We start from the raw sequence: 21,180 nt of genomic DNA, 5'->3' as shown, positions 1-21,180 counted from the left end.
TATTCCGCCCGATTAGGATAGTCTATCATTGTAACTTGGTATATCAGTGCTCGGATCTGAGTCCAGAATGTCTGTATCTTAGGAGCAACGTTGTTTTCTGAAGTCAGCAGTTCACCAGACATTCAAACCACAGAACTACCCACCACCCCTTCAGAGATATTCTCATCACAGTTGAAGTATTGAGTAGAATTAAGGGGAGCCATACATAGTAACATAGTAGATGACGGCATGGTCCATCCAGTCTGCCCAACAAGATAAATTCATATGTGTATAACTTACCTTGATTTGTACCTGTCTTTTCAGGGCACAGACCGTATAAGTCTGCCCAGCAGGATTCCCCGCCTCCCAACCACCAGTCCCGCCTCCCATCTCCGGCTCTGGCACAGACCGTATAAGTCTGCCCTCCACTATCCTCGCCTCCCAACCACCAACCCCTCTTCCCCCACCTGCTCCGCCACCCAATTTCGGCTAAGCTTCTGAGGATCCATTCCTTCTGCACAGGATTCCTTTATGTATATCCCACGCATGTTTGAATTCCTTTGCCGTTTTCATCTCCACCACCTCCCGCGGGAGGGCATTCCAAGCATCCACCACCCTCTCTGTGAAAAACTACTTCCTGACATCTTTCCTGAGTCTGCCCCCCTTCAATCTCATTTCATGTCCTCTCGTTCTACCGCCTTCCAGCGCTGTTCCTCCTTTCCTCCAGGGTATAGTAGTTATAACTTACTAGCTGGCTAATATTTCCATGCCCATTCTCCACCTATGTCACACCCCCTGAATGAAAAATTCAGTACTAAGTGGTTTAACACATGGAAACAAACTACTGCAAAGCCCCTTTAAGCAGCTGCACGGTTGCCTGTTTTCGTGCATTAACCCTGTGTTAAGGGCTTGCTGTTGGATTCTATATATCACGGCTAGCGTTCTGAGCCTAAATCTAAGCTTATTCCATAACAATGCACGTAACTTAATTGACTTAAGCCAATCAGCGTTAACAGCACTTAACAAGCAATAATGAGCACTAATTGACAATTAGAATTTACGCACAGAACTCACTAAGTGTATGCTGTAATGAACTGCGTCTAAATTCTAAAGCGTGCAGTTCAAAAAGAGTGTGGCTATGGGCAGGGAAATCGGCGCTCCCAAATTTATATGCATTGCCATGTGGGTCACTGCAGCACGGGAACTATTTTACTGCTTCAAAAGCTCTGGAAGATTCCATGTGTTTGGTGCTTAGTACCGTCACTTGACCCACTTGGGTGGATAGTGAAAAGCCGTCTTCAGAGAACAACTGTTACATATAAGCAGTTTCATGGTCTGAACAGGGCTGAGGCCAACTTGTGTTCATTTAACTTTTTCCACAAAATTCTAATGTTTTTGTGACTTGTGTTGTCACCCCAAGATCCATCTCCAAGAGATGCTTAACCTCTGTGAGCTTGGTGAGCAGATGCAGAGCGTTGCTGGGAAATATGTTAACGTGACAGAGATCAGCAGGAATTAATGTGTGTGAATCTATTTTTTTCACTGAACTAGCGAAACCCAGGAAAATGCCAGCCTGATATTTGATGGAGAGAAAGAAATGTCAATGTTTGTGTTTGGCCTTTTCAAGCTATGAACGATTGTGACGGCTGAGGAAACGCATACCACCCAGCCCTCGCTAAATAGGATTTTGAAATGTGGCACGTTATATCATAATATCAAGGACTCAATTCACCCAATCTGGGACTTCATTACAGCCAAAAGATACTTGGGTTTTGCAAATAGAAATGTTTGCACTGTGATCTGTATTTTTAAATTAAAAAAAAAAGACAGATGCACAAGCACTGCATATGTCAGAAAAACTTATCAGCTCTATTAAAATACATGCGAAAACTCATTACTCCTTTAACGATATGCCATGTTGCTGTGGTGGAGTCGCCAGCAGAAGGGACCAGGCCTTATAGCATGGGTTTTGTTGGTAATCCGGTGACCCCCAAATCCATGCACAATTCAGTTATACAAGGGACGATAAAGCTTCAGACTGCAGCAAAACATAAATAGGGATAATAGTGACCTCCTCATCTTTGGGGTATCCCTGGGCCCTGTCGATTGTGTTTGTTTACACCCCAAAAGGCAATATTGTTCACCTGCACCTGTCAGTCCAGCTGAATGGTTTATCTAATCTACTCAGGCTCTTCACTGGTGCTTAATGGTACAGAGTGAGCTTTTTCTAATCTGAAGGGGGGTGGGGTGGGCGTTGATATTCAGCCAGCATCCCTCAGTGTCTGACCAGAGTTATGCCTGCAAATTCAATGCCAGGCCATGTCCGGGCTCTGGGTTTACAGAGTCAGTGAAGCCATAGCCAGTTAAGTGCGATATTCACTTAACCAGCTGTGACGAACCACATAAAGATAGGACTGACCTTGGCCAGTTAACCTCTCTACCCCCGAAACACCCTGAAAATAGTCGGTTTTGAGTTGGACACTAGCCGGTTAAGTGCCGCTGAAAATGAGCAGTTCTGACCAAGTTATTTAACCGTCCAGGAGCCATTTCTGGCCTGCTTTAATTGCTTTGAATATTCACCCCGAGATTACATGTTCCAAAAAAACCATTTAAATCATGGTGGTTTTGTGCTGCATTCGGCAGAGAAGGGTAAGAGTGAAAGATTTTTGTTTCAATGTTTTGGTCCTATGTGTGGCCAAACTTTGGAACGGGGTAGTGATGGAGTTTATGGTTTTAGAGGGACTGTGAGGCATAATTATACAAGTACCTGTATATAATATGTAACCCGCTTTTGATCGTAACCATAGAAAGGTACTATATCAGATCCCTTCCCCATCCCCTCCCCGTTGTGGGTTTAATTGTTTGTAATTATTTTAAGGTTATATGTTGTAGCTGTTATATGGTAAATTTCAATGGATCTTAATTGAAGAAATGCAATACATAAATTGAATGAGTAAGATATAGTACAAATATGAAACATGACTTTATTTAGTTCAAAGTGTATTTCAAAGAGAGTTCATGGAGCTTGTATACAAAGTGTTTGCCCAATTAACTTTTGGAGTTAGATAACATGCAAAATTTGAATATTCCTCCTCCTCCTCCACTCTGACTAAACTGAATTCACCCATATTGTTGGCTGTATAAAATGTACAAAAACAGGGGGGAAAAAACTCACTTGAAGACAGGCACACCAAAAGCGAGCATATATCTTGATATGCATCAACACCATTCCATTGAAAGGTAAAAAATCAAAACAGGGGGAAAAGACCTCAGAAAATAATAATCTACCACTCCAAGACTCAGTACTTCGTCCTGGTCATAGTGCATTACTGTATAATCATCGGTCAAAAAACCCCCAGTCAACCAAAAAGGTTGTGCAAAAAATAATTTATCTTTTTATATTTTTTCTTTATGCAATACACAAATGTCCAAAAAAACAAATCAAAAGGTTATAGTAAAGTAACCAGCGCTCCCACTGTCTAATGATAGTTAATATGCTCAAATCCAAATCCAAATTCAACTTGACTTAACTGACTGTGCTTGACTGCATCTGGTAGTCACGAATGGCATCCAAACCCGACAGACCCGTTTCACCAAAAGGCTTCTTCAGGGGACGCAGGATACCAGTCTCATCGATGTAAGTTTGAACTCCACAGTGGCGCTGCAGGGGAACAAAAAAATTGCATATAATGTCCCCTCAACCTCTCGCATGGTGCCCACCATACCAACCAGAAGAAAAAAGAAAAGTGGCAATGGTAGCCGACCTGGACAGAACATGCATCTGTTGATAATCAAGTGCACAAAATAAGCAAAAAAATGGCAGTAGTAATATTCTAGACACCCACACATGCGTACTGGGAAGTTTGTCAGGTCGCCAACAGCTGATCTTGACAACGGACCAATCACGCCAGCAACGTCCATGCAGGCGCACTGGAGAACCTGTCAGAAAACTGACAGCCATATGACAGCTGCCAGATCACTTAATGAACAACCTAATATTCCAATCCCATACTTCATCCAGAGAAAGAATCAATAAAATCAAAACTGTGCACGAAAACAACTGACGAACAAAAAAAGTCCAATACAAACAAGTCTCACTGTCAGTATCGCCATAACTGTACTCCATCCAGAAAAAGCAGTCCAATCAATTTTCGCATTAAGCCCATGCAGTTCTGTAGACTTTAAACGGAATATCCATCGTTGCTCAAGCTGGATCAACCTCCTGTTTATGTCCCCCACCCCCACATGTAATTTGGGGATCATGCTGTCAATCACTCTGACAGAGAAGTCTTCCAACGTATGCAAGTATTGTGTACAATGAGAGACCAACGGTGCCCCCGTGCTCTGGTGTACCACGCTATGTCTGTGTTCGTTGATCCGAATGTGTAATGGTCTTGTGGTTTTGCCAATATACAATTTGGGACTCGGGCAACGCAATGCACAAACCACACAAGATGTTCTACAATCTGTGTACCGCGTGGAATGGTAAATTCTCTGGTCAACTGGATTAGTCCAGACATCACCCTTACTTTCATACAATAGTTGCCATCCATGTTCCCTCCACAAGAGCTTGCCGTTTTCCAAGTTCTTGCGGTTTCCTCAAATTTGTACTTCCCTAGAAGATTTCAAACGACACTGCCACACTTTGTTCCAGGATCTTCTTTCCAGGGGTTACCCCCATAAAGTTTTGAAACCAACTTACTGGCGGGCTCGTTACATGAATCGAGACCTATTGTTTACACCTAAGTCAGTGGAAGGGGAAGACCACAAGATGGTGTGTGTAATGTGTCACACAGAGGGGGGTGAATGGTTGGCAAATATATTACATAGACACTGGGATGTCATTATATCGCATGCAGTGTTCAGTGACCAGGAGCTATTGATTGCATTCTCTCGGGGTAGAAACATTAAAGAGACCATCAGTGAGTTACCCTTGGTGCACGAAGTAGCATTGGATTCCCCAAGGAAAGGGCACTTTAAATGTGGACATTGTATGACGTGTGACATCACCATGGAGGGTGATGTCTGGACTAATCCAGTTGACCAGAGAATTTACCATTCCACACGGTATACAGATTGTAGAACATCTTGTGTGGTTTATGCATTGCGTTGCCCATGTTCCAAATTGTTTATTGGCAAAACCACCAGACCATTACACATTGGGATCAATGAACACAGACATAGAGGGGCATAATCGAACAGAAACGCCTATCTCCATGGGCGTTAATCTCCGAGAACGGGTCCGTGAAGGGGCGGAGTGAACCGTATTTTCCAAAAAAAATAGACGCCCATGTTTTATTCGCCAAGGTGTGAGCTGGGCGTTTTTGCTTTTCAGCGATAATGGAAAATGAAAGCGCCCAGTTCAAAAACGAATACATCCAAGGCATTTGTTCGTGGGAGGGGCCAGGATTCATAGTGCACTGGTCCCCCTCACATGCCAGGACACCAACCGGGCACCCTAGGGGGCACTTTTACAAAAAAAAAGGTAAAAGAGCTCCCAGGTGCACAGCACCCTTCCCTTGGGTGTTGAGCCCCCCAAATCCCCCTCAAAACCCACTGCCCACAAGTCTACACCATTACTATAGCCCTAAGGGGTGAAGGGGGGCACCTACATGTGGGTACAGTGGGTTTGGGGGGGTTGGACGACTAAGCATTAAGCAGCACAATTGTAACAGGTAGGGGGGGGATGGGCCTGGGTCCACCTGCCTGACGTCCACTGCACCCCCTAACAACTGCTCCAGGGACCTGCATACTGCTGCTTGGGAGGTGGGTATGACATTTGAGGGTGAAAGTAAAAAGTTGTGAAACATCATTTTTTTGTGGTGGGAGGGGGTTAGTGACCACTGGGGGAGTCAGGGGAGGTCATCCCCGACTCCCTCTGGGGGTCATCTGGTCATTTAGGGCACTTTTTGGGGCCTTATTCGTGAAAAAACAGGGTCCAGGAAAAGTGCCCTAAATTCTAGCTACAAACGCATCCATTATCGGCGAAAGGCGCCCATCTCTGTTCGGGTGATAACCACGCCCCAGTTCCGCCTTCACCACGCCTCCGACACGCCCCCGTCCACTTTGTCCGCATCCGCGACGGAGTGCAGTTGAAAGCGTCCAAAGTTCGGCTTTCGATTATACCGCTTTATTTGTTTTTGTGAGAAAAACGCCCATCTCCCGATTTAGGTCGGAACTTGGGCGTTTTTCTCGTTCGATTATAAGCTGGATAGTGTGGTACACCAGAGCACGGGGGCACTGTTGGTCTCTCATTGTACACAATACTTGCATACATTGGAAGACATCTCTGTCAGAGTGATTGACAGCATGATCTCCAAATTACGTGTGGGGGGGGACATAAACAGGAGGTTGATCCAGCTTGAGCAATGATGGATATTCCGTTTAAAGTCTACAGAACCGCATGGGCTCAACGCGAAAATTGATTGGACTGCTTTTTTTCTGATGGAGTACAGTTATGGGGATACTGACAGTGAGACTTGTTTGTATTGGACTTTTTTGTTCGTCATTTGTTTTCGTGCACACTTTTGATTTTATCGATTCTTTCTCTGGATGAAGTATGGGATTGGAATATTAGGTTGTTCATTAAGTGATCTTGCAGCTGTCATATGGCTGACAGTTTTCTGACAGGCTCTCCAGTGCGCCTGCATGGACGTTGCTGGCGTGATTGGTCCATTGTCAAGATCAGCTGTTGGCGACCTGACAGACTTCCTAGTACGCATGTGTGGGTGTCTAGAATATTACTACCGCCATTTTTTTGCTTATTTTGTGCACTTGATTATCAACGGATGCATGTTCTGTCCAGGTCAGCTACTATTGCCACTTTTCTTTTTTCTTCTGGTTGGTATGGTGGGCACCATGCGAGAGATTGAGGGGACAATATATGCAATTTTTTGGTTCCCCTGCAGCGCCACTGTGGAGTTCAAACTTGCATTGATGAGTGGTATCGTGCGTCCCCTGAAGAAGCCTTTTGGTGAAACAGATCTGTTGGGTTTGGATGCCATTCGTGACTACCAGATGCAGTCAAGCACAGTCAGTTAAGTCAAGTTGAATTTGGATTTGAGCATATTAACTATCGTTAGACAGTGGGAGCGCTGGTTACTTTACCATAACCTTTTGATTTGTTTTTTTGGACATTTGTTTATTGCATAAAGAAAAAAATATAAAAAGATAAAATCATTTTTTGCACAACCTTTTTGGTTGGCTGGGGGTTTTTTGACTGATGATTATATAGTAACGCACTGTGACCAGGACGAAGTACTGAGTCTTGGAGTGGCAGGTTATTACCTTCTGAGGTCTTTTCCCCCTGTTTTGATTTTTTTAACCTTTCAATGGTATGGTGTTGATGCATATCAAGATATACGCTCGCTTTTGGTGACATTACTGTATAAAATGTAGCCAGATGAAGAGGCAGGTTTGGTGATGTTCCCGGAGCAGTGCAGAACTTTTTAGCTGGTTAGCTCTGCTATTCTGCACTGGCTGGGTGAAGTTAGGTGAAGTCAGTCTGCATAAAAAGCTGGCCTAAAGTTATTTGGATAGCTTTAAGGTGCTTATCTGGGTAAGTACCACTGAATAATCAGTTAACATTATTCTGATAATTTGATGTGGATAACTACCACTTGTTGGCTTGCCGAGTATTGCTTTCAAAATGCTTAATATACAATGCTTCAACCCTTAGAAAGGTGCCACCTGGTGGTCTTATAGTAAATGGTATCCAATATTGTAAGGTTCAACACTACTACTTATCATTTCTATAGCGCTACCGGACGTACGCAGCGCTTCACACTTGAACAAGGAGAGACAGTCCCTGCTCAATAGAGCTTACAATCTAATTATGACAGACAGACAGACAAGTAAGGGATAGGGGACAGTTGAAGGTTTAGGTTTAGGAGTTAAAAGCAGCATCGAAGAGGTGGGTTTTTAGCCTAGGTTGAAGATGGCCAGAGATGAGGCTTGGCGTACCGGCTCAGGAAGTTTATTCCAGGCATACGGTACAGCAAGATAGAAGGAACGGAGTCTGGCGTTAGCGATGGAGGAGAAGGGTGCAGATAAGAGAGATTTGCCCAGTGAGTGGAGTTCCCGGGGAGGAGTGTAGGGAGAGATGAGAGTGGAGAGGTACTGAGGAGCTGCAGAGTGAATGCATTTGTAAGTCAATAAGAGGAGTTTGAACTGAATGTGGAAACGGATAGGGAGCCAATGAAGTGACTTGAGGAGAGGGCTAATATGAGTGGTTCCCAAACCTGGAGCCAGTCATGTTTTCAGGATATTCACAATGAATATTCATGAGACAGATCTGCATGCAGTGGATCAATGCATGCAGATCTCTCTCATGAATATTCGTTGTGGATATCCTGAAAACTTGACTGGCTGTGGTGCCTTCTGGACCAGGTTTGGGAACCACTTCAACATATGGCTGTTATATATTTCAGTACTTAAGATCCCTTATAAGGAGCTGTATATTGTTTCTTGCAGGATGAAACAAAAAATGTAAAAATTTCATCAAAAATCTGGAATACTTTAGTCCTAATCACCTTCAAAGGTTTTGCCCATCCTAATTTCAAGTGTTTTCCATTCCTGCGTACTCTAAGTGTTCTTTAAGCTCTTTTATTGTAAGGTTGTTAAGGGACATAGTCTTCCTGTGAGAAACATTCACCATCCCTTATTTTGATGTCTAGCTATTATATACCTTAACTGGCTTATGTCACTGTCTTATTGAAGAGCTTTCCATGTAAGATTTTGACTGTTCCGTTATCTTTTCTTTTAATAACCATGTATGCGTGGAATGTTTCTGTGATCTCTCTAAGATATCTCCAGATGAAATCATTTTTCAGTTTGTTACCTTTCAATGAGGGCGGGGTCTTTGTCTTTGCAGTTGTTGAAAGCTTGGGGCGCACATGTGACCGCTGTCTGTTCCCAAGACTCCAGTGCATTGGTCAGGAGCCTGGGTGCTGACCATGTCGTCGATTACAAGTCAGAAAACGTAGAAGAGCAACTGAAAGAAGTAGACCTGTAAGTATTTTTGTCTGATTGTGCTCAGAACCTAGTCGTGTTGCCCGGCCTTCAGATAAATACATCTTCCTGCTCAAGTTGCTTTGTCACAGTCTTCATTCAGAGAGAGATTTTTTTTTTAGTTTTACTTAATTTGTCATTATGGCAGTTGCTTTTACACATTTGTCTAGGTCATCTGTACGGCCCCCGATGAACGGTCATTAGGGTTCAAATTGAAAGATAGCATTTGTTGTAAATTGGCTTTACTGGTCAATCTTATTTATAAGGAAAACCTAAAGAAAACATCCAGAGTGTGTGAGCCACAAGGACATACAGTGATTTTGCTCCAGTGACATAAGTAAAGCCAGTGACAGAGTGTATATGTGTGTATACATATATATATATATATATATATATATATATGTGTGTGTGTGTGTGTAGGGAGGGAGGTGGTAGAGGAGGCAGAAGTCAAGCATTTCTGAATGTTTGTTTATTTAACAACCAACTTGTGTCATTACATCAAAGCAATGTACAATCCTATATAATAAAACTCACCCTCAACGTTCTGAGGACACTGACGTCACTGTCAGTTCCTGCGGGCACTTCCTTCCGGTTCAAAAGGTTCGTGGTGGTGAAGCCACCGAAATCGCTGTCTGGGCTCTGCCCTCGCATCAAACGTAATGACGTCGAGGGCGGAGCAATGGCGTCAGTGGCTTTACAACCAACAAGGACTCGGGAGATGAAGGTGGCGTGCGTTGATGAGGTCCGGAACAATGGCAGTCAGTGGCTTCACAACGCCGAAGGGGTGGGTACGGAGGGGGGGGGGTTCGGGAGGAAAACCTTGCTAGGGCCCGTTTCATTTGCTGCAGAAACGGGCATGTTTTACTAGTTATAATAATAAAACAGTAGTTGCTGAGACAAAATAAACAGCCAAGACCGAGAAAAAGAAGAGTCGGAGAACCTTCAGTGAAAACGGCCGCTGCACGCACTCCTCAGTCTGATATGCTACTAAAGGCCTGCACCTGTTGCACGCTTTCTCAGTCCGATGTGCCACTAAAGGCCTGCTCCAGCTGCACACTCTCCTCAGTCCGATGTTCTACTAAAGGCCTTTTCCCGCCGCATGCTGTCCTCAGTCCGACGTGCTGCTAAAGGCCTGCTCAATAAGTAGGTTCAACTGAGCTTTGTGCTCTCAAATAACGAGGCAGAGCATTTGAAAGGGCGAGTGCTTGCAGGAGGTAGTTTAATGAGTGGTAAAGTTCATTTTGGAAGATAGGGTATAAGGGAGTCACACAGGTATTCTGTCACTCCCTTTGATAAGACTCTCCGGGGTATTTTATCTTCAGAGATAACCCTGATAATCAAAGCATTCTCATTGCCTAATGAGAAATCGCCTGCCGAAAAAGGAATTGTATTTTATATTTATTGATTAGAATACGTCAATTAGAATATGTCAGTTTTTGGAATGTACATATGTTAGAACTAGTCTAAAACACAGTTGGGGCCCCTGAGAGAAATTTCACTCATTGGCCTTAAATCTCCAGCATACAAGTGGTAAAAATCTGCCTTTGGGATGGATCACCCTTGGTGTCTCTGAGATGAGCTAGCTTACAGTATCGTAAATAATGTTCTACTTGAAAATCGTACATTTTCAGATGCTTCCTGAGCACCTGTGCTACATTTTTTAAAAGGAATAGCTGTCTAACTTAGAAGACAGCTGAAGGGAGATATGATAGAGGTCTATAAAATAATGAGTGGAATGGAACGGGTAGACCTGAATCACTTGTTTACTCTTTCAAAACATACAAGGACCAGGGGGCACGTAATGAAGCTACAAAGTAGTAAATTGAAAACAAATTAGAGAAAGCATTTCTTCACTCAACATGTAATTAAACTCTGGAATTCGTTGCCACAGCATGTGGTAAAAGCAGTTAGCTTAGTGGGGTTTAAAAAAGGTTTGGATAGCTTCCTAAAAGAAAAGTCCATAAGCCATTATTAAAATGGGGAAAATCCACTGTGATAAGCAGCATAAAATGTATTGTACTGTTTTGGGATCTTGCCAGGTACTTGTAACCTGGATTGGCCACTGTTGGAAACAGGATGCTGGGCTTGATGGACCTTTAGTCTGTCCCAGTGTGGCAATACTTATGTACTTATGTACTTGGGATTCTGAATGGAATGTTGCCACTCTTTGGAGCTCTACATGGAATCTTGTTACTCTTTAGGATTGTAGAATCTTGCTATTCTTTGGGGTTCTACATGGACTCTTGTTACTCTTTAGGATTGTAGAATCTTGCGATTCTTTGGGGTTCTACATGGACTCTTGTTACTCTTTAGGATTCTAGAATCTTGCTGTTCTTTGGGGTTCTACATGGACTCTTGTTACTCTTTAGGATTCTAGAATCTTGCTATTCTTTGGGGTTCTATATGGAATGTTGCTACTCTTTGGGTTTCTGCCAGGTACTTGTAACCTGGATTGGCCACTGTTGGAAACAGGATGCTGGGCTTGATGGACATTCGCTCTGTCTCAGTATGGCTACACATGCTTTCGCTATGGATGAGTTTTCCATCGGAAACAATACACATTCCATATCATCATGCTGATCAATCCATAGACTGGTGGGTTGTGTCCATCTACCAGCAGGTGGAGATAGAGAGCAATCCTTTTGCCTCCCTATATGTGGTCATGTGCTGCCGGAAACTCCTCTGTATGTTCTCTATCTCAGCAGGTGGTGGTCACACACAGCAGCAGCTCTGGCTAGGTCTCCAAGCCTAATTTTTAGGTTTTGTTGAGTACCTGGGGTTGAGGGCTCTTCTTGAGCAAGTGCAAACCTGGTGGCGCCAGGTCCCTCCTTTTCTCCCCCCTCCCGCTGGCTCCGTTAAAAAAAAAAAAAATTTGGGACGTCCTTAAAGGCGTTTATTTCGACGTTTATTTAAACGTTTATTGCAGCTACTCACTGGGACACCAGGTCGTTACAGCTCGGAGCGAGAAGCAGGTAATTTTTACCTTTTTTATAGCGGGCAGGGGGTTCCCCGATTGATCTCCACGTGGCCTATGGCATCGGAGGGCGAGGGCGCGAAGAATCGCTCCCCGGACCGCATGTGCGCTCCTAGCGGGGATGCGGGGGTATTAAAGTCTGATTCGCCCTTGTTGGGTGTCAGTTCGGAGGCCGGTCAGTGTCCCGGGGCTTCCTCCGGTGCGGCGGTTTTTCCCGCCATAAATGCCCATCCCCCGCTGCTCGCCTCCGCCATCTTGGCCGGCCATTCTGCTTGGACGGCTTCTTCTTGGGCCGCCCTTGAGCTGGGAGACGTTCATGCCATGGCCGCCCTTGATTTGGGCGACAGCAAAAAAGCGGCTAAAGTTAAGCGCCGTTCTTCCCGCGCGGCTCCTTCACGGAGTGTCGCGCCGGACGCCATCTTGGATGCGCAGCATGTTTCTCCCCCGCTCTTGCGAGCGCCGGTTGAGGGTGTGTCTAGGGCTGTGGCCCAGGCTGCTGAAGTGCACAGTCTGGGGGGTTTCTCCCCCGAGTTTATTTTGCTGCTGCATCAGGCCTTCCTTATGCAAAACGCTGCCCCTTCTCCCTTGTCCGATAAAGGGGTTGAGGCCCCCGGAAGTAAACGCCCTCGGGTGGATTCCCAGGCCTTAGAGGACTCTGTTTCCTCTGATGTAGATGAGGGCAGCGTATCTGAGTTCTCCCAACGGTCCTTTGGGGATTCCTTGGAGGAGACGGATTCCCGCTCGGATGGAGCGGATGACCCCTCTGCAGCGCGGATCTTTCGCTCAGAGGATTTGCCCAACCTGTTAGTGCAGGCCATGAGCATTTTGAAGATTTCCTCTCCGGAGGACGTCTCTCCCTCAGCCCCTGTTGGCTCCGCCATTATGCTGGGGACGAAGCGCCCACCTAGAACCTTCCACGTGCATAATGCCATGCACACCTTAATTTCGGCTCAATGGGATGTCCCGGAAGCGAGCCTCAAAGTGGCTAGGGCTATGTCCCGCCTCTATCCTTTGCCTGAAAGTGAACGGGAGGCCTTTCTTTGGCCTACCGTGGATTCTTTAATCACTGCGGTGACTAAGAAAACGGCGTTGCCGGTGGAAGGTGGCACGGCCCTAAAGGACGCCCAAGACAGAAGATTGGAAGCAGCCTTAAGGTCGTCCTTCGAGGCGGCTGCCTTAAGTTTGCAGGCCTCAGTTTGTGGCTCCTACGTGGCCAAGGCGTGCCTGACGATTGTGCAGCGGGCTTCCCCCTCGGATCCTTCCTTGAGGGCTGATTGGCCGGCCCTGGAATCGGGCTTGGCTTATTTGGCAGACTTGCTGTATGATGTCTTGAGAGCCTCGGCTAAAGGTATGGCTCAGACAGTCTCTGCGCGGCGGTGGCTTTGGCTGAAACATTGGTCTGCGGACCACGCCTCTAAGTCCCGCCTGGCTAAGTTGCCTTTTAAAGGCAAGCTGCTCTTTGGGGTCGAGCTGGACAAAATTGTGACCGATCTCGGCACGTCTAAGGGCAAGAGGTTACCAGAGGTCAGGGCTCGGGCCAGTGCTCGCCCCGGTATCTCCAGAGGACGGTTTCAGGAAGCCCGTCGGTACCGCCCGGGCAAGTCGGGCTCCTCTGCCCCCTCTTCCTTCAAGAGGAACTTCTCCCCCAAGCAGCATTCCTTTCGCAGAGACCGCCGTCCTGGAGGTGCGCCCTCTGGTCCTCCCCCAGGGTCTCGTACCCAATGACGGGGTCCTGGTCCATGGCCCAGTGCAGATTGGAGGACGCCTGTCCTCGTTTCTGGGCGAGTGGACCAGGGTAACTTCAGACGCTTGGGTGCTGGAAGTCATCAGAGACGGCTACAAGCTAGAGTTCTGCCGACCCTTAAGAGACGGGTTTGTACTCTCTCCCTGCAAGTCTCCGGTCAAAGCTGTGGCAGTGCAGCAGACCTTGGACAATCTGATCCGCCTGGGTGCGGTCGTTCCGGTGCCAGAAAATCAGCTTGGCAAGGGACGTTACTCCATTTACTTTGTGGTACCAAAGAAAGGAGGTTCTGTACGGCCTATCCTCGACCTCAAAGGGGTCAATCGGGCCTTGAAAGTTCGGCACTTTCGCATGGAGACTCTCCACTCTGTTATAGCGGCAGTGAAGGCAGGGGAGTTCCTGGCATCCTTGGACATCAAGGAAGCGTACTTGCATATTCCCATCTGGCCTCCTCATCAACGCTTTCTGAGTTTTGCAGTCCTGGGCCGACACTTCCAGTTCAGAGCCCTCCCGTTCGGGTTGGCTACTGCTCCGCGGACCTTCTCCAAAGTAATGGTGGTCATCGCGGCCTTCCTGCGAAAGGAAGGAGTACAAGTCCATCCTTATCTGGACGACTGGTTGATCCGAGCCCCCTCTTATGCAGAGTGCGGCAAAGCTGTGGACCGGGTGATTGCTCTTTTGAGCTCCCTGGGGTGGATCATCAACTGGGAGAAAAGCCAGCTGCGCCCGACTCAGTCCCTGGAGTATCTGGGAGTTCGATTCGACACCCAAGTAGGCAGAGTGTTCCTGCCGGACAATCGGATTGTCAAACTTCAGGCTCAGGTGGACCAGTTCCTAGTAGCCTCTCCGCTCCGGGCTTGGGACTATGTGCAGCTGTTGGGCTCTATGACGGCCACGATGGAAGTAGTGCCCTGGGCCAGGGCTCATATGAGACCACTACAACACTCTCTGCTGCAGCGCTGGACTCCGGTGTCGGAGGATTATGCTGTGCGCCTTCCCTTGGACCCAGCAGTGCGCAAGGCGCTGAGCTGGTGGCTGCAGACAGACAAGTTGTCTGCAGGGATGCCTCTTGTGACCCCAGAGTGGATTGTCATCACGACGGACGCCTCTTTGATGGGCTGGGGAGCCCACTGCTTGGGAAGGACAGCGCAGGGGCTCTGGTCTCCTGCAGAGGCAAAGTGGTCTATCTACCTCCTGGAACTCAGAGCCATTCGGTTGGCGCTTTTGGAGTTCCTCCCGGTACTGGCGTTGAAGCCAGTACGGGTCCTGTCGGACAATGCCACGGCTGTGGCCTATGTCAACCGCCAGGGAGGTACCAAGAGCGCCCCTCTAGCCAAGGAAGCCATGAATCTATGCCAGTGGGCGGAAGCGAACCTGGAACAGCTGTCAGCGGCCCACATTGCCGGAGTCATGAATGTCAAGGCGGACTTTCTCAGTCGCCATACCTTGGATCCCGGAGAGTGGCAGTTATCGGCTCAGGCGTTCTTGGACATCACGAAGCGCTGGGGCCAGCCGAGCCTAGATCTGATGGCGTCATCGGCCAATTGCCAAGTGCCGCGCTTTTTCAGCAGAGGACGGGACCCTCGATCTCTGGGAGTAGATGCTCTTCTCCAACAGTGGCCGACACAGGAGCTTCTCTATGTGTTCCTGCCCTGGCCCATGTTGGGCAGGGTACTAGATCGGGTGGCAAAGCATCCGGGCCGAATAATCCTGGTGGGTCCGGACTGGCCCAGACGTCCCTGGTATGCGGACTTGATCAGGCTCTCAGTGGACGACCCTCTGAGGCTGCCAGTGGAGCAGGGCCTGTTGCATCAGGGTCCCGTGGTGATGGAGGGTCCCTCCCCCTTTGGTCTTACGGCCTGGCTATTGAGCGGCAGCGTCTGAGGAAGAAGGGCTTCTCAGACAAGGTCATCGCCACTATGCTGAGAGCGAGGAAGCACTCTACTTCTACTGCTTACGCCAGGGTTTGGCGTATCTTTGCAGCGTGGTGTTAAGCAGGCTCACTTTCTCCCTTCACTGCTCCAATTTCTTCAGTGCTGGCGTTCCTGCAAGAAGGTCTGGAGAAAGGCCTGTCGCTCAGTTCCCTTAAAGTCCAGGTAGCGGCTCTGGCTTGCTTCAGGGGCCGCCTGAAGGGTGCTTCCCTGGCTTCGCAGCCAGATGTGGTACGTTTCCTCAAGGGAGTTAATCACCTGCGCCCTCCTCTGCACACAGTGGTGCCTGCGTGGAATCTCAACCTGGTGCTAAGAGCCTTGCAGAAGCCGCCTTTTGAACCCTTGTCGAGGGCATCTCTGAAAGACCTGACGTTGAAAGCGGTCTTTTTGGTGGCTATTACTTCAGCCAGAAGAGTTTCCGAGCTCCAGGTGCTCTCATGTCGAGAGCCTTTTCTGCAGTTCACTGAGGCAGGAGTGACTATTCGCACAGTGCCTTCCTTCCTGCCCAAGATTGTTTCTCGCTTCCATGTGAATCAGCAGCTCTGTCTCCCTTCCTTTCGTAGGGAGGACTACCCAGAGGAATACTCTGCTCTCAAATTTCTGGATGTGAGACGAGTCATCATCAGATACTTGGAAGTGACCAATGATTTCCGGAAATCGGATCATCTGTTTGTCCTGTTTGCAGGTCCTCGTAAGGGTCTGCAGGCTGCTAAGCCTACAGTGGCAAGATGGGTCAAGGAAGCCATTGCAGCGGCTTATGTGGCCGCGGGGAAGGTGCCGCCTGTTCAGCTGAAGGCTCACTCCACTAGAGCTCAGGTGGCCTCGATGGCAGAGGCCAGGTCCGTCTCCTTGGAAGAGATATGCAAGGCGGCAACTTGGGCATCGGCCCATACATTCTCCAAGCATTACCGCTTGACTGTGGCTGCTCGGGCGGAGGCCCAGTTTGGAGCTTCAGTGTTGCGGTCAGGGATTTCTATGTCCCGCCCTGGGTGAGTACTGCTTCGGTACATCCCACCAGTCTATGGATTGATCAGCATGATGATATGGAAGGTAAAATTATGTATCATACCTGATAATTTTCTTTCCATTAATCATAGCTGATCAATCCATAGCCCCTCCCAGATATCTGTACTATTTATATTCTGGTTGCATTTCAGGTTCAAGTTTAGTCTTCAGTTACTTCAGGAGGACTTCGTGTTCTTCAATTGGATTCTTCAAGAGTTGAGACGAGTTTGTGTTACAGTGAGCTGCTGCATTCCTCTCCCCTCCGTTTTACGGGGCTGGATTGAGACATAAATTCTGCCGGCGCTCCCTCCCGCTTCGTGCGGCTGTAGGGCAGCTTTGTACCCCTCCCGCTTCGGCGGTGTTAGGGTCAGTCAGCTCCTCCCGCGGTTGCGGTTGCAGGATAAGCTAGATCCCCCCGCATCGGCGGGGTGGTGTCCCTCCCCCGCTCCGCGGGGATGAGCTGGATGGATTCCCCTCCCCCACTTGTGTGGGGATGAGCTGGGTTAATTCCCCTCCCCCGTTTCGGCGGTGGTGAGCTGGGTAGAGTGTCCCTTTGTGGGTGTAATTCTCTAAGTGCTGAGTCCTGCGGATGGAGCTTGGATATCGACATACTGAGGAGTTTCCGGCAGCACATGACCACATATAGGGAGGCAAAAGGATTGCTCTCTATCTCCACCTGCTGGTAGATGGACACAACCACTAGTCTATGGATTGATCAGCTATGATTAATGGAAAGAAAATTATCGGGTATGATACATAATTTTACCTTGTTCACCTCTGCCTCAGGAGTATCTCCAGAGGCTGCAAGAAAAGTATGCATACTGCACAAGCTGCAATTTGTTTACGCGCAGAGAGACCGGGCAATATTCAGAACCTCCACTTCCATGGGCAAAATGCATTTTTACATAGAGACAAAGCTTTGAATAGTGATCCCTGAGGGACTTACTCGTGCTCACGTACAGTATTGGTGATAGAGCTGTGATTAGAACCGAGGCAATGGACAAAACGGTCATGAACTTGATATACTTATTTTCTTTGGTACAACCAAAACGGTTTACCTTTATTATATTTAGGTACTTTCTCTTTCCCTAGTGGGCTCACAGTCTGAGAGAGTCTGTGATAGAGCTGAGATTAGAACCAAGGCACAGAAAAATAAAAAATGACTCTCCCAGGGTACACAGAGAGTCGGTGACAGGGCCGGGATTAGAACTGAGGTGCAGGGAGATACAATAGGTAATTTTAAAAGGCATATCTGTGAGTAAAACAGTGCTTTACTGTTGATTTGGAAACTTAAGCCCTCCTTTTTGATAAGGACAAGTTGGTACATTTTTTTTATTTACACTTAAACCTTGCAGCTGAACGACTGCCTGAAAAAGTTACAGGACGCTTACAGTTAACCCCAAATTCCAGTGCTTAGGACTAGAAACCTGTAGTATATGAGAGCTTATGACTTCCTGTTAGAGAAGCTACACTAGTTACCTATTCTGAGTAGGAGGAGTGGTCTAGTGGTTAGGGTGGTGGACTTTGGTCCTGGGGAACTGAGGAACTGAGTTTGATTCCCACTTCAGGCACAGGCAGCTCCTTCTGACTCTGGGCAAGTCACTTAACCCTCCATTGCCCCATGTAAGCTGCATTGAGCCTGCCATGAGTGGGAAAGCGCGGGGTACAAATGTAACAAAAAAAAATAGATACTATTGGAGATTCTACATGGAATGTTGCTACTATTGGAGATTCTACATGGAATGTTGCTATTCCACTAGCAACATTCCACGTAGAAGGCTGCGCAGGCTTCTGTTTCTGTGAGTCTGAAGTCCTGCACATACGTGCAGGACGTCAGACTCACAGAAGCAGAAGCCTGCGCAGCCACATTAGTGATCTGCAAGTGCCGACTTCTACATGGAATGTTGCTAGTGGAATAGCAACATTCCATGTAGAATCTCAAATAGTAGCAACAGTGGAGGAGTGGCCTAGTGGTTAGGGTGGTGGACTCTGGTCCTGGGGAACTGAGGAACTGAGTTCGATTCCCACTTCAGGCACAGGCAGCTCCTTGTGAGTCTGGGCAAGTCACTTAACCCTCCATTGCCCCATGTAAGCCGCATTGAGCCTGCCATGAGTGGGAAAGCGCGGGGTACAAATGTAACAAAAAAAAAAAAAATAGATACTATTGGAGATTCTACATGGAATGTTGCTACTATTGGAGATTCTACATGGAATGTTGCTATTCCACTAGCAACATTCCACGTAGAAGGCTGCGCAGGCTTCTGTTTCTGTGAGTCTGATGTCCTGCACATACGTGCAGGACGTCAGACTCACAGAAGCAGAAGCCTGCACGGCCACATTAGTGATCTGCAAGTGCCGACTTTTACATGGAATGTTGCTAGTGGAATATCAACATTCCATGTAGAATCTCAAATAGTAGCAACAGTGGAGGAGTGGCCTAGTGGTTAGGGTGGTGGACTCTGGTCCTGGGGAACTGAGGAACTGAGTTCGATTCCCACTTCAGGCACAGGCAGCTCCTTGTGACTCTGGGCAAGTCACTTAACCCTCCATTGCCCCATGTAAGCCGCATTGAGCCTGCCATGAGTGGGAAAGCGCAGGGTACCAATGTAACAAAAAAAAAATAGATACTATTGGAGATTCTAGATGGAATGTTGCTATTATTGGAGATTCTACATGGAATGTTGCTATTCCACTAGCAACATTCCATGTAGAAGGCTGCGCAGGCTTCTGTTTCTGTGAGTCTGACGTACGTGCAGGACGTCAGACTCACAGAAGCAGAAGCCTGCGCGGCCACATTGGTGATCTGCAAGGGCCGACTTCTACATGGAATGTTGCTAGTGGAATATCAACATTCCATGTAGAATCTCAAATAGTAGCAACAGTGGAGGAGTGGCCTAGTGGTTAGGGTGGTGGACTCTGGTCCTGGGGAACTGAGGAACTGAGTTCGATTCCCACTTCAGGCACAGGCAGCTCCTTGTGACTCTGGGCAAGTCACTTAACCCTCCATTGCCCCATGTAAGCCGCATTGAGCCTGCCATGAGTGGGAAAGCGCCGGGTACAAATGTAACAAAAAAAAAAAAAAAAATTATTGCATCGTTGTCTCTTTTAATGCTCTACAAGTAGAAAGCTTCTGATCTCAAAATTAATATTCCCTCTATCAGCCCTCCTGGAGGCTCGTAACAAAAGAGCGTGCCAGCTGTGCAAAAACATGTCATTCCATGGTATTACACAGTAACATCTGCAAAAGGTTCTAGAGGTCAGCGTCCCTTGGCCTGAATGCTGAAATTGTGGGTTTTGGTAGTTCTGTAAATCATCCTATACCGCTGAAGACATGTGTTTCAGTCAGGCTTTGCGAAAATAACGCTCTCCACCCTTTTAATAATGATTTGATCCATTTTCTGATAGTGCCTGAAGGTAGTCTTGGAAACCTCCAGAACAAGAGAGGCAGAGTTGTAGACAGCAATTGGCCACTGTTGGAAGTAGGATGTTGGGCTTGATGGACCTTCGGTCTGTCCCAGTATGGCACTAGTTATGTACTTATGTATGGCCATGAAAACCACCTGTTCTTGAAAATTAGGTTAATTTAACTTAATTTTATTTTATAAGTAGTGTTTTATCCCCAAATTTTGACTCTCCTAGAACTGCATGAGGTATATGTGAGCTGCCGCGGCTGTGCACAGAAGGGAGATTTGGCATGTGCGTTCCCATGAGAGTGGACAGGCCAACAGTTGAGCTAGTCTCCTCCTGTTCCTCTGTATTTTTATAGTTCCTTTCATGGTATACCTTAGCAGCAGGATGCCAACAGCCAGAAATCACGTCCCTTGCTTATCTTCTCTCCAGGTTTGACCTCATCCTGGATAACGTTGGTGGCTCCACTGAGAACTGGGCTCCCAATTTCCTGAAGCCGTGGTCTGGAGCCAAGTATGTCACCCTGATAACCCCCCTCCTTCTGAATACAGACAGACTTGGCATAGCTGATGGCATGCTACGGACTGGTGTAACCATTGCCACCAAAGCAATGAAGGTAATTTACTGTAAATATTTTCCAAGTGCCTTTAATGGACAGAGCATGGTACAGGGTCATTCACATACAGTATATTGTCAAAAGCTAGTACAGACTAAAGATACATAGTGGGGAGGAAGGAGGAGATTGAGGAGCCCAGGAGACTCCTGTATAAAGAGTTCAAGGCAATCCTTGGTCAACACAGCTCTTCAGCTCCTATCCTTGAGGATTACACACAATCTGCATTTCGGGGTGTCCATAATAAATATTTGGATTGTATTTGGAAAATCCACGATCAAGGCAAGTTACACACAGGTTCTGTAGACAACTTCCCTGCCTGAGGAAGCTTACAATCGTGTCTGAGGCAATGGAAGCTTAAGTGAATTGACCAAGGTCACAAAAAAGTGTCAGTGGAGGAAGCAGGATTTGAACCCAGTACTCTTAACTACTAGGCTGCTCCTTCACGCCTTGTCAGACGCACTTGCATATATTGGGCACCCTGGAAAAGAGACCAGCATGTGGCCCTGATGGGAGCAGA

The 21,180-nt window shown here is 47.2% G+C and overlaps 1 protein-coding gene across 1 annotated transcript in view; it reads left to right on the top strand.

The window, feature by feature from the left end:
• RTN4IP1 (reticulon 4 interacting protein 1) overlaps nucleotides 1-21,180 on the top strand; it is a 63,874-nt gene that overhangs the window by 23,508 nt on the left and 19,186 nt on the right. The window contains exons 6-7 of the mRNA XM_030199174.1: nucleotides 8,852-8,988; nucleotides 20,480-20,663. Of these exons, the coding sequence (XP_030055034.1) occupies nucleotides 8,852-8,988; nucleotides 20,480-20,663 (321 nt within the window). The remainder of the gene's footprint in view (nucleotides 1-8,851; nucleotides 8,989-20,479; nucleotides 20,664-21,180) is intronic.

The sequence above is a fragment of the Microcaecilia unicolor genome, chromosome 3 (genome assembly GCF_901765095.1).
Source record: "Microcaecilia unicolor chromosome 3, aMicUni1.1, whole genome shotgun sequence".
NCBI lineage: Eukaryota > Metazoa > Chordata > Amphibia > Gymnophiona > Siphonopidae > Microcaecilia > Microcaecilia unicolor.
Note: the sequence above shows the minus strand (reverse complement) of the source record. Positions and strands in the feature narration are given on the sequence as shown.